The sequence below is a fragment of the Mandrillus leucophaeus genome, unplaced genomic scaffold, assembly GCF_000951045.1.
Source record: "Mandrillus leucophaeus isolate KB7577 unplaced genomic scaffold, Mleu.le_1.0 Scaffold894, whole genome shotgun sequence".
NCBI classification, from domain to species: domain Eukaryota; kingdom Metazoa; phylum Chordata; class Mammalia; order Primates; family Cercopithecidae; genus Mandrillus; species Mandrillus leucophaeus.
The window spans coordinates 944,788-955,858 of NW_012109741.1; the positions used below are offsets into that span (position 1 = coordinate 944,788).

General features: G+C 44.4%; 1 protein-coding gene across 1 annotated transcript in view; it reads right to left on the minus strand.

The window, feature by feature from the left end:
* Window positions 1-5,266: 5,266 nt before the first annotated feature.
* Window positions 5,267-11,071, minus strand: part of CLRN2 (clarin 2) — a 13,607-nt gene continuing 7,802 nt past the window's right edge. Inside the window, exons 2-3 of the mRNA XM_011969490.1 lie at window positions 9,327-9,506; window positions 5,267-5,554 (exon numbers count right to left, since the gene is read on the minus strand). Coding sequence (XP_011824880.1) covers window positions 5,289-5,554; window positions 9,327-9,506 — 446 coding nt within the window. The 3' untranslated portion in view covers window positions 5,267-5,288. The remainder of the gene's footprint in view (window positions 5,555-9,326; window positions 9,507-11,071) is intronic.

Consider the following 11,071-nt stretch of genomic DNA (forward strand, 5'->3'; position numbering starts at 1 on the left):
AGTTAGTATTAGTAATATCATATCATTAGCAATCATACAAATGTATGCATATGATAATTATTTTTAAAGGGCATATGAAAATTAATCATCATCACACTCTAATCAATGTCATAAACTAATGTTATGACCAACATTTTGACTTTGCATGGACTGGTCGGCTGGAAGGGATAGTGCACTGCAGGCCATTGGACACCTTTGTGAGCCTTAGGAAAAGGCGCCCCCTTTAGGAGAAAGCACCCTTGTGGATGAGGCCAGGAGAAGCCAGGGGCACTTTGGCTAGTCCCTCGCCTCCTATACTTCACCTCCCTTGGGCAGGGTGCAACCTGCACAGCCACTTGCAGAAACCCTGAGAAGGAGCCTCAAGGATGATTCAAGGCAATAATCTTGCTGTATTGGAAAAGTGGTGGCCTTGACATCATATAAATCAGGGCTGAAGTCTTTCTCCATTATTTATTAGCAATGAGGCTGAGCAAGTTCCTTAAATTCTCCAAACCTAAAGTTACCCATCTGTTAAAAAAAGATACTAATATTTATCTTGAATAATTGTTGTCAGAATTAAGGAGAAAGTGTACAGTGCCTGGCCCACATAAGATAATGAATGACCTCTGAGAGGAAAGAACTCAGTGTTTTTCTCAGCTCTCAAACTACTCTCAACAACAATTAATACAGCAGACTTCGATGACCAAATGTGGGGAATTTCCCTCCATCAACCAATAAGCAGTCAGCTCTGCAGCAGACACCGGCTACGCTCTAAGTCAGTTCTGACACTATCCACCTGGTGATAGAATCAGGTCCCATAGGCTGAGAGCTCCATCCCCAAAGCTGTCCCTCCTCCCTCAGACACTAGTCCCAAGTAGCCAAACCTACAACTTTGGGTTTGGCTAATTTGCTGGGGCAGCTCACAGAACTCAGGGAAACACTTCTATTTACTGGTTTATTACAAAGGATATCACAAAGGATACAGATGAAGAGACACATGGAGCAAGGTATGGGAGAAGGAGCGCGGAGCTTGCATGCTCTCCCTGGGTGCACCTCCCTCCAGGAACCTCCACATGCTCAGCCATCTGCAATCTCTCCAAACCCAGTTCTTTTGGGTTTCTGCCGAGGCTTCGTTGTGTAGGCATGATTGATTAAGCATTGGCCATTGGTGATCAACTTAACCTTCAGCCCCTCTTTCCTCCCAGAAGTCATGGGTGTGGGTGGGGCTGGAAGTCCCAACCCTCTAATTCTGCCTTGGTCTTTTCCTGTGACCAGCCGCCTTCCCGAAGCTACTATTTATTTACTCATAAAATGACCACATTAATTATAGTCAAGATAAAGGAGCTACATTTTCCTCTGTGCATTTGAAAATAATGCAAGTGAATTTTGTGACCCAGATACTTAATCTCCCTTCTTCCCACCCCCACTCTCAACCTACTAAATTCCATGTAGGAATCTCATTTACAGTATTCCTGAGAGATGGTCTTTCAGACTAAGCCTGATTATTGCCAGTAACATTATGGTTGCCACCTGATAGCTCATGGTTTAAAGACATCATAGATAGTCCTGAAACACTTTCAAAAGCTATGGACTCTGTCACAGAAAAAATGCAGATGCATACAAAAGCCTGCACTTTGACTTCTTGAAACACATCTGGCTGGGCGCCGTGGCTCATGCCCGTAATCCCAGCACTTTGGGAAATGAGGCGCATGAATTGCCTGAGGTCAAGAGTTTGAGACCAGCCTGGCCAACATAGTGAAACCCCGTCTCTACTAAAAATACAAAAAATTAGCTGGGCGTGGTGGTGGGCACCTGTAATCCCAGCTACTCGGGAGGCTGAGGCTGGAGAATCACTTGAACCCAGGAGGTGGAGGTTGCAGTGAGCCGAGATCCCGCCATTGCATTCCAGCCTGGGCGACAGAGCAAGACTATGTCTCAAAAAAAACTGAATTCACCCTGCCTCCTTCTTCTTTTTTTTCTTTTTTTTGTGAAACAGAGTTTCACTCTTGGCATCCAAGCTAGAGTTCAAAGGCGTGATCTCGACTCACTGCGACCTTCGCCTGGGTTCAAGCAATTCTCCTGCCTCAGCCTCCTGAGCAGCTGGGATTACAGGCATCTGCCACCACGCCCAGCTAATTTTTGTGTTTTTAGTAGAGACAGGGTTTCACCACATTGGCTAGGCTGGTCTTGAACTCCTGACCTCAGGTGATCCACCCACCTCAGTCTCCCAAAATACTGGGATTACAGGCATGAGCTACTGTGCCTGGCCCACTCTGCCCCCTTCTTGGCATGATAGTCTGCATATGACTGAAGGCAGTGATCAGTTCAAAGGCTATGGCCCTGATGACTTTTTATTTTTATTTTTGGAAATAGAGAGAGAAGGTCTCCCTGTGTTGTCCAGGCTGAACTCCTAGACTCAAGCAGTCTTCCCTCCTTGGCTTCCCAAAGTGCTGTAATTACAGGCATGAGCCACCACGCCTGGCCACCGTGCTAACTTTTCAAATAGCTCCATCACAAGCCTGCTCAGTATGTTTCATCCCCAGCTGCTGGGAGAATGAAATGTCTGGAGGGCAGGGATTTTTGTCAGCTCACTGCTTTAGTCCCAGCACTACATCAATATCAATACTGTTGAGTGAATAAATGTACCAAGATCCTCAGACACTTGTAATATAAACTGTTGTCAGATTTTCTGTATTTATGTTGATTTTTAAAAAACCCATCAGCAGGACTTTGTGTTCAAACTTGATATGATATTGACATTTCCTCTTGTTTTCAAGACAGCTTGGCAGTCTCTCACTATCTTTTGGATCCATCTCCTATCACATTAACTGTCTCTTTTGGATCTGTCTCCTATAACATAACTGTCTCTTCTAGCCATGTGCCATCTGCATCTTTGGTGAGTGACATCAGTCCACTAAATAGTGCTGAAACTATGCCTGGGATGTAGAAAAAGGGCTGAAAGGGGCTGATGAGCCCAGCAAGGAATTATAAAGAAGAGATGACATGAGCACTTCCTGAAGTCACCAAATCAGGTGTCATTTTAGATGGAGCTAATTTGGGGGGTTAGATAACTTAAAAAAAAAAATTTCCCAGGTTGGGCATGGTGGCTCATGCCTGTAATCACAGCACTTTGGGAGGCTGAGGTGGTGGATCACTTGAGGTCAGAAGTTTGAGACCAGCCTGACCAACATGGTGAAAACCTATCTCTACTAAAAATACAAAATTAGCTGGGAGTGGTGGCACACACCTGTAATCTCAGCTCCTTGGGAGGCTGAAGCAGGAGAATTGCTTGAACCCGAGAGGCGGAGGCTGCAGTGAGCTGAGATCGTGCCATTGCACTCCAGCCTGGACAACAAGAGCAAAGCTCTGTTTAAAAAAAAAAATCATTTTCCTTTTTTTTTCCTTCAGATCAGATGGGTAACGTGCGGATGTCATAGCAAGGTTCCAGGGTGGCACATCTCACACACGTGCATGAAAACTCAATCATCATCCTCATGAACTACAAAAGGATCGCATTAGATAACATTTGCATGACATGAAGATAGGAGACCTGGGAAAGGATTCATCCCAGCTAGCATCATGGGAAAATTAGTTCATATAGTTGTGTACCTCTGTTAGTCAGGGTTCTCCAGAGGAACAGAGCCAACAGGCTGTGTGTGTGTGTGTGTGTGTGTGTGTGTGTGTGTGTAGTGACAGAGAGAAAGAGGTGGGTATTTTAAGGAATTGTCTCACATGACTCAGGAGGCCAGCAATTCCAGAATCTTGAGGCTAGGTGGGTAGGCTGGAGATCCAGTGACAGTTGCAGTTTGAGTCCAAAAAGTCTGCTGGCAGAATTCTCTCTCCCTCAGGGGAGCTAGGCCTTTTTTCTATTAGGGCCTTCAACAGATTGGATGAGGGAATTACCATCCAATTACAGATGGTAATCTGTTTTACTCAAAATATACAAATGTAAATGTTAATCTCCTCAAAAAACACCTTTGAAAAAACATCTAGAAGTGTTTGACCAAATATGTGGTTACTGTGGTCCAGCCAAGGTGACACAAAAAATTAACCATTCCAGTGGCACTTAGGAAAACTCAACACAAAACTGCTGAATATCTCCAACAGGTGATGAAAGCAACATTCTAGTCCCATTGAGTACTCACATGCCTCTAAGCCCTCGTTGAAATTTCTTTTTCTTTTTTTTTTTTTTTTGAGATGGAGTCTCACTCTGTCGCCCAGGCTGGAGTACAGTGGCATGACCTTGGCTCATTGCAACCTCTGCCTCCCGGGTTCAAGCAATTCTTCTGCCTCAGCCTCTTGAGTAGCTGGGACTACAGGTGCGCGTCGCCACGACTGGCTGATTTTTGTATTTTTAGTAGAGATGGGGTTTCACCATATTGGCCAGGCTGGTCTCGAACTCCTGACCTCACGATCTGCCTGCCTCCGCCACCCAAAGTGCTGGGATTACAGGCATGAGCCACCGTGCCCGGCCCCTCCTTGTAATTTCACACCCTATGCCCAGCCTCCTTACTGACGCATCCTGGAATGCCCTTCTCCAACCTTGCTTCCTTCACCACTGGAAAAATCTACTCATCTTTCACAACTCAGATCAAATGTTCACACTGTGATACTTTCTTTAGCACCACATCCCATCCCCAAGATTTAATTCCCTCCTTGGTCCCTTATGGCTGTTCTTTTATCAGGTTGGTGCAAAAGTAATTGCTGTTTTTGCCATTAGGACCTGATGAGTAATAAATGAGTGAGAACAGTGTCTTACACATAGTAACCACTCAAAAAATGGCAGTTATTTTCATTCTTAGTGTTACCGTTGCTAAGTCCTATGTCATGTGGAAAGATTAGGTGTTTCTGGAGGGCAGGAAGAGGAACAGTATCATATTCCTCTGAGAATTCTTCCCCACTCACCAGCCCAATATTGTAAATGGAATCGACCAGGGATCTACAGACACTTACTGGAGTCTGTAGTATCTTACATTTGTCAAGTGCTCTACAGAATGCAGAATCTGGCAATATTATCACCCATTTAAACTTCACAACGGCCTTGGGAAGTTGTTACTATGCTTAAGCTGGCAAGTGGCAGAGTCTCCAGCTGCAACTGGAACTCCAACGTCATGAGAGAGGAATGCAAGAACGCTGGGGATCCCGGGCAAGTTTTTCTTTTCTGGCCCAGGCAACAGCCTTGGTCCTTCATATCCTTTTTCTTAACCGCTGAGAACATGGCCGTGACGGAGTGGGAAGGCTGCAAAAACACAAGGACTCCATTCACACACAGAACTGACTTAGGCCAGGGTGTGAACAGGGGAAGGCTATTAATACAAGATATCCTCAGCCGTGACAGTGGCCTCTTCGATCTTGGTCTTAATCTCAGGGAGGGGAATATGACTGATCGCCACCACGACCAAGTTTGCGGCGTGGGCCAACGCGCTGGCCACGCAGATCCAAAACGACTCTTCATACTGTTCTTCCAGCACCACAAACTGGAAGAGCTTCTCCTGAAAGTTGGCGATTCGTTCTGTCAGGTCATGAAATTTCACCGCAGCCATGAAGCTGGCTATGGCTAATGCCACGACTCCACCTGAAACCCAAAAAGGTCACCCTCATTCACGGCTCCTTTTTGCGATTGTGACAACTCTATGAGAGGTGGCATTTCTGTGCCACGTGTGACAAGCTTGCTTTGGGTGAAAAAAGTTATGAGGAAGACATAAGTTTTAATTTGCTTTTAAAAGTAGGAGCTAACTCACACAGTATGAAGGAGAAAGGCAGGATTGTGCGGGGAAAGAGAGAATCTGCTTTATATCAGATCAACTTTGAATTTCCACCCCTCCAATTTTTATTTATTTATTTATTTGTTTATTTATTTATTGAGATGGAGTCTTGCTCTATCACCCAGGCTGGAGTGCAGTGACGCCATCTCAGCTGACTGCAACCTCCACCACCTGGATTCAAGCAATTCTCCTGCCTCAGCCTCCCAAGTAGCTGGGACTACAGGTGCCTGTCACCACACCTGGCTAATTTTTGTATTTTTAGTAGAGACGGGGTTTCATCATGTTGCCCAGGCTGGTCTCGAACTCCTGATCTCAAGTGATCCATTCGCCTTGGCCTCCCAAAGTGCTGGAAATACAGGCGTTTGAGCCACTGCACCTGGCCCACTCTTCCAATTTTTCCCCTTACCCAGTACCATGCTTCCCGGGGATCCACATTTGGAGAAGTTCATTGTCTAAAATATCTCAGGATTTCTATGAAGACCATGAAGGCTATGTGGCAAGATGTAAGAAAAACTGTTGCTCTCCTCTTTAATTATCCTCCTTCCATGCTTAAGGACAAGGATGACCACTCATAGAAGGAGGAAAGGAGGGAGGCGAAAACTGGAAGAATTCCAAACTACTTCCCTGTGTTTTGCTTGAAACTTTGACCTTCTGGGAGGAATCTCACTCTCTCTTTCTCTCTCTCTCCCTCCTCTTCCTCTGGTTTCAATTTTAATTAATATTTTTAGTAAGACATTTATGATGCTTCTTAAAAGATTATTATCTTCATCAAAGAAAAATTTGGACACTAGAGAAAATCATAAACAAATTCACTTTTATCCTAAAAGCCAGCATGAACACTTTCAACATTTGAGTGTTTTTCTTTATGTTTCTTTCTCTTTAACAAAATTAGTATTATAGTGTTCTTACTTGGATTTTAAATTTGATCTTTTCCCCTCACTTGGACATTTTTACGTGTTGCTAAATATTCTGTTACAGCACGACTTTATTGTTTGTTTTTATTTTTTTTGAGACAGGGTCTTGCTCTATCATCTAGGATAAAGTGCAGTGGCGTGATCATGGCTCATTGCAGCCTTGACCTCCTGGGTTCAAGCGATCCTCTTGCCTCAGTCTCCTGAGTAGCTGGGATCATGGGTGCGTGCCACCATGCTTGGCTAATTTTTGGTTTTTGTTTGTTTGTGGAGATGGGGTCTCACGACGTTGCCCAGGCTGGTCTTCAACTCCTGGGCTCAAGCAATCCTCCCGCCTCAGCATCCCCAAGTGCTGGGATTACAGGCATGAGTCACCATGCCAGGCTTACAGCATTACTATAAATGAGTGCATAGTATTTTTAGTAAAGACTAAACAGTCTCTACTAAATTATAGATATACGGTCACACACTATAATTTATGTAAGTATGACCTTATTTCTGGGTGCCTATATTACTTCTAATTCTTGATATCATAAAATGCTACAGCAAATACCATTTTATGTGCATCCTTGTTCTCTTGTCGAGTATTTCCTTAGCATAAATCCAAACATGGAATTGTCTAGTCCAAATATATGCAAAGGCTATTCACCTTTTTATGCCTTTAGACACTGCAGTGTTTTTGTTTTTTTCAAGCTCAGTGGCAAGAAATAAAGTTTTGTCAAAAGACATTACGTTTTACCTGTTTTTATTTTTATTTTTTTTGAAACAAGGTTTTGCTCTGTTGGCTGAGGCTGGAGTGCAGTGGCATGATCACGGTTCGCCACAGCCTGGACCTCCCAGGCTCAAGCAGTTCTCCCACCTCAGCCTCCCTAAGTGTTGGGATTACAGTTCCCAAGTAGCCAAGACTACAGGCGCCTGACACCACGCACAGCTAACTTTTTTATTTCTTATTTTTGTAGAAATGGGGTCTTGCTATGTTGCCCAGGCTATTTTGCCTGTTGCTAATCTCTCATCAGTAGAGTTTGAGAATGCTATCTCTCTGAGGAAAGAAATGGACAGAGATAAGCATTTATTGAAAGCAGGGTTGAGCACTTTTTACATGCCAGCCTCTGTGACGATGCATGCAGATGAGAAAGACACCTGTAGTCTTGATGAGGGTGAGCCATGTATATAAACAATTCTACAGGATGGCTACCATCTGCAAACAAAGGCAAACACATAATAATTGACTTCTTGATATACATTATAATACATAATAAAATAACACTACCTGTTTTTATATTTTATGATATTCTTGTATAAGGTAATCATAGTGAGGGGTTATTGTCTGAATGGTACCTTGAATATTTGACCTGAGTTTTCAGAGATAGCCCTCATTTCACAAGATTCTGTTATTTTCATTACAGATGATGTGTTAAGTGCATAATTAAATGTGAATTAATTTCTGTGCATCAATATACTCCCAAATCAACATGCATGCACGCATGTGCGTGTGTGCGCACGCGCGCGCGCGCACACACACATCTTTTAGTTTTTGGCTTGGAAAATAGGTCATGATGGTCATAAACGAGAGCATGGATCTGTGGAAAAATAAAGAGCTTAGAATCAGTTATGCCTAGGTTGGAATACCACCTCTGCCACTCATTGCTGTGTGACTGTTTAACTTCTCTGAGCCTCAGGCTCTTCATCTGTAAACGTGGGTCTAATAATACCTCCTATAGAGATGTGGTGAGATGTAAACAAAGTAATGCATGCAAAATCCCCAGGTCCATGCCTAACTCTTAGTGGCTGCTCAGTAAGTTGCATCTCGTTTAAGGGCATGGTGCAGTGAAGGCGCTGGGAAGGTGAGAGGAGGGAGAGTTGAGACAGCCAGTGAGCCCTGTCTGCATTAATATGCCCAGGTGTGTGTGGGGGGAACACTAAAGACCTTGGCAGCTAGATGGCACTCACTTCCCCTTCTTAACCCAGAGCCTGAATGGAGGAGCCTTTCACAAATGGCCTCTTGCTCACAATACCCTTCTCTTCCGTCGCTGGTGGAGTTCCTCCCAGCCTCAACTGCAGCACCAGCTCCATCTCTTTCCCCGTCCCAGGGCCCCCACCTCTCCCTACTTTCAGCTCTCTGTCTTCTGGCCTCTCCTTTCACCTCGATCTCTCTTCACTGCTCTAAGTCCTCAGCCATTCACGTACTCTAATAAGATGGTTCTTTATTGTGACAGACTCTGCAACTTAAAGAGGAAATTCATGAGCACTTTGGGAGGCCAAGCAAGGCGGATCCCTTGACCTCAGGAGTTTGAGACTAGCCTGGGCAACATGGTGAAACCCCGTCTCTACAAAAACTACAAAAAATTAGCTGGGCATGGTGGTGCACGCCTGTACTCCCAGCTACTTGGGGGCCTGAGGTGGGAAGATCACTTGAGCCCAGGAGGTCAAGGCTGCAGTGAACTGAGATCGCACCACTGCACTCCAGTGTGGGTGACAAAATGAGACCCTGTCTCAAAAAAGAAAAAGAAAAAGAGGACATTCATTCCATGCCCATCAAGAAGGTCTTAGACACAGGAAGGTCAAAGCTCCAGTGGCACATTTTAGTTCCTTCACACCTTCTGCCCAACTACTTGGAGCCCAGCCCTGTGATGGTGTGGACACAATTTTTTCTCCCTAAGGGACTTCTTACCTGCCAGAACATTCCATAGGCAGATACCCCCAGGACCGTTGACTGCCTGGTATGGGACCTGGATCATGTTGAGAATGGCAAAGCCCATGCTGACCAGAGCCAGGGCCAAGGCCAGGAAGAGGAGCAGCAGAATCATCACATGAAGGCCTGCGTTGAGCTCTTTCACCAGGTGTGGGAAGACTAGGGAGACAAGACACAGCCGCTATTTCAATATCAGAGTTAGACTCACTTTCATAAAGCCCAAGCTTGCTTACCATGAAGGCTTCGATAGACAGGGGTGAAGGCAAGATAGCAAGCATGCGGTTTTCAGACAGTGGGAGATTTTCTGAGATGAACTCATGGCCCCCAGATTCATGCCTGTCAGTTGATCAACAAGCCTCTCTTCCTTGGAGCGGACACAAAATCAAAATGTGTCCTGGCTGTCAGTTTAAGCTGCACCGAGCTTGAAGCTCTGGGGTCTGATGTGAACTGATGCACACAGGCCCCAGCGACTCAGCAAGGTAGGCCCTTGCTTACCCCCATGTATGAAGGACACACAATTCTCACATTGCACAACATTTTATTAAAATATTAATTTGCCTTACGAATATGGCAAAATAAGTTAGTGAAATCTTAATTTCTGTTTGTTTTCTCTATGTTTGCCACTAGTACTGGCTGTGAAGATGAAATGGCGTAGCATAATGGAGTAGCTCAAATATTGCCTGGTCAAGTCAGTTCTCAAAAATGACACCTGTGGTTATTGCTGTTATATTTTGACGGTCTTGGGAAAGTCATGTGACTTCTCAAGCCTCAGTTTCTTCATCAGTACAATGGGGATAGTAATCCGTGCAGATGAATTGAGGATAGTCAACATTTACTAAGTGCAGTCATGGGCCAAACATTTCACATGGTCATCTTGTTCAATGCACGTGACAAAGACATGAGGTAGATTTTATAAACTCCCTTTACCCACAGGCTTGGAGACATTAAATTGCTTGTGTTTGGGCAAGGCAACTCTATACTCTATATAAGATTTATAATTCAATATACTATGAGAACAAATGTGACCCTGAAAGAGCCAGTCCTTCAAGATGGGTCCTGAGTGGTTAACTGGGTCTAAATTTAAAATAGGGCCAAGTGGCCATTTACTGACTAGGGGGTCACACACATCCTCTGAGTTCCTTGAAAACCCACACCTTTTTATCTTTGAGATCTGCCTCAGCCAATCAGGGCTCAGCTGTAATGACCAATCAGGGCTCAGCTGTATCAGCTAATCAGGGTTCAGCTGTATCGACCAATCAGAACTAAGTGAATTTGAATCCTTTATTTACGTAAACAGACCTGATTGGAAACCTGGGTGGGAACTTTTGCTGTAAAACCTGAGCCTTCCCTTTCTTCTCTGGAATACACCTTCCTTTTACACCAGAGGCTGTGTTTCCCTGGTTTGCAAACTGTTAACTGGAATAAAGTCTTTCCTCAAAATTCCTTTTCTGAGAACTCTTGTTCACAACTGTGTGTTTTAACAGTGTCAAGTCATGATCTTTAGTAGTTATAAATGAAGAATTGAACATTATGAAAGCTAAAGAACTTCTGAGCATACGCACTCCTCTGCAATTGCTCCAAGGTTCCTGCTGAATACCCACCCTGATGGAACTAGTTCCTTTGCTGGTTCACCTGCCTCTCTCAGCCACTGAAGGTTGGCGTCTCCCAATCCTGAGAAGTAGAGTTTTTATTTTTCCCATTAGGTGTCCTTTCCACTCACACGT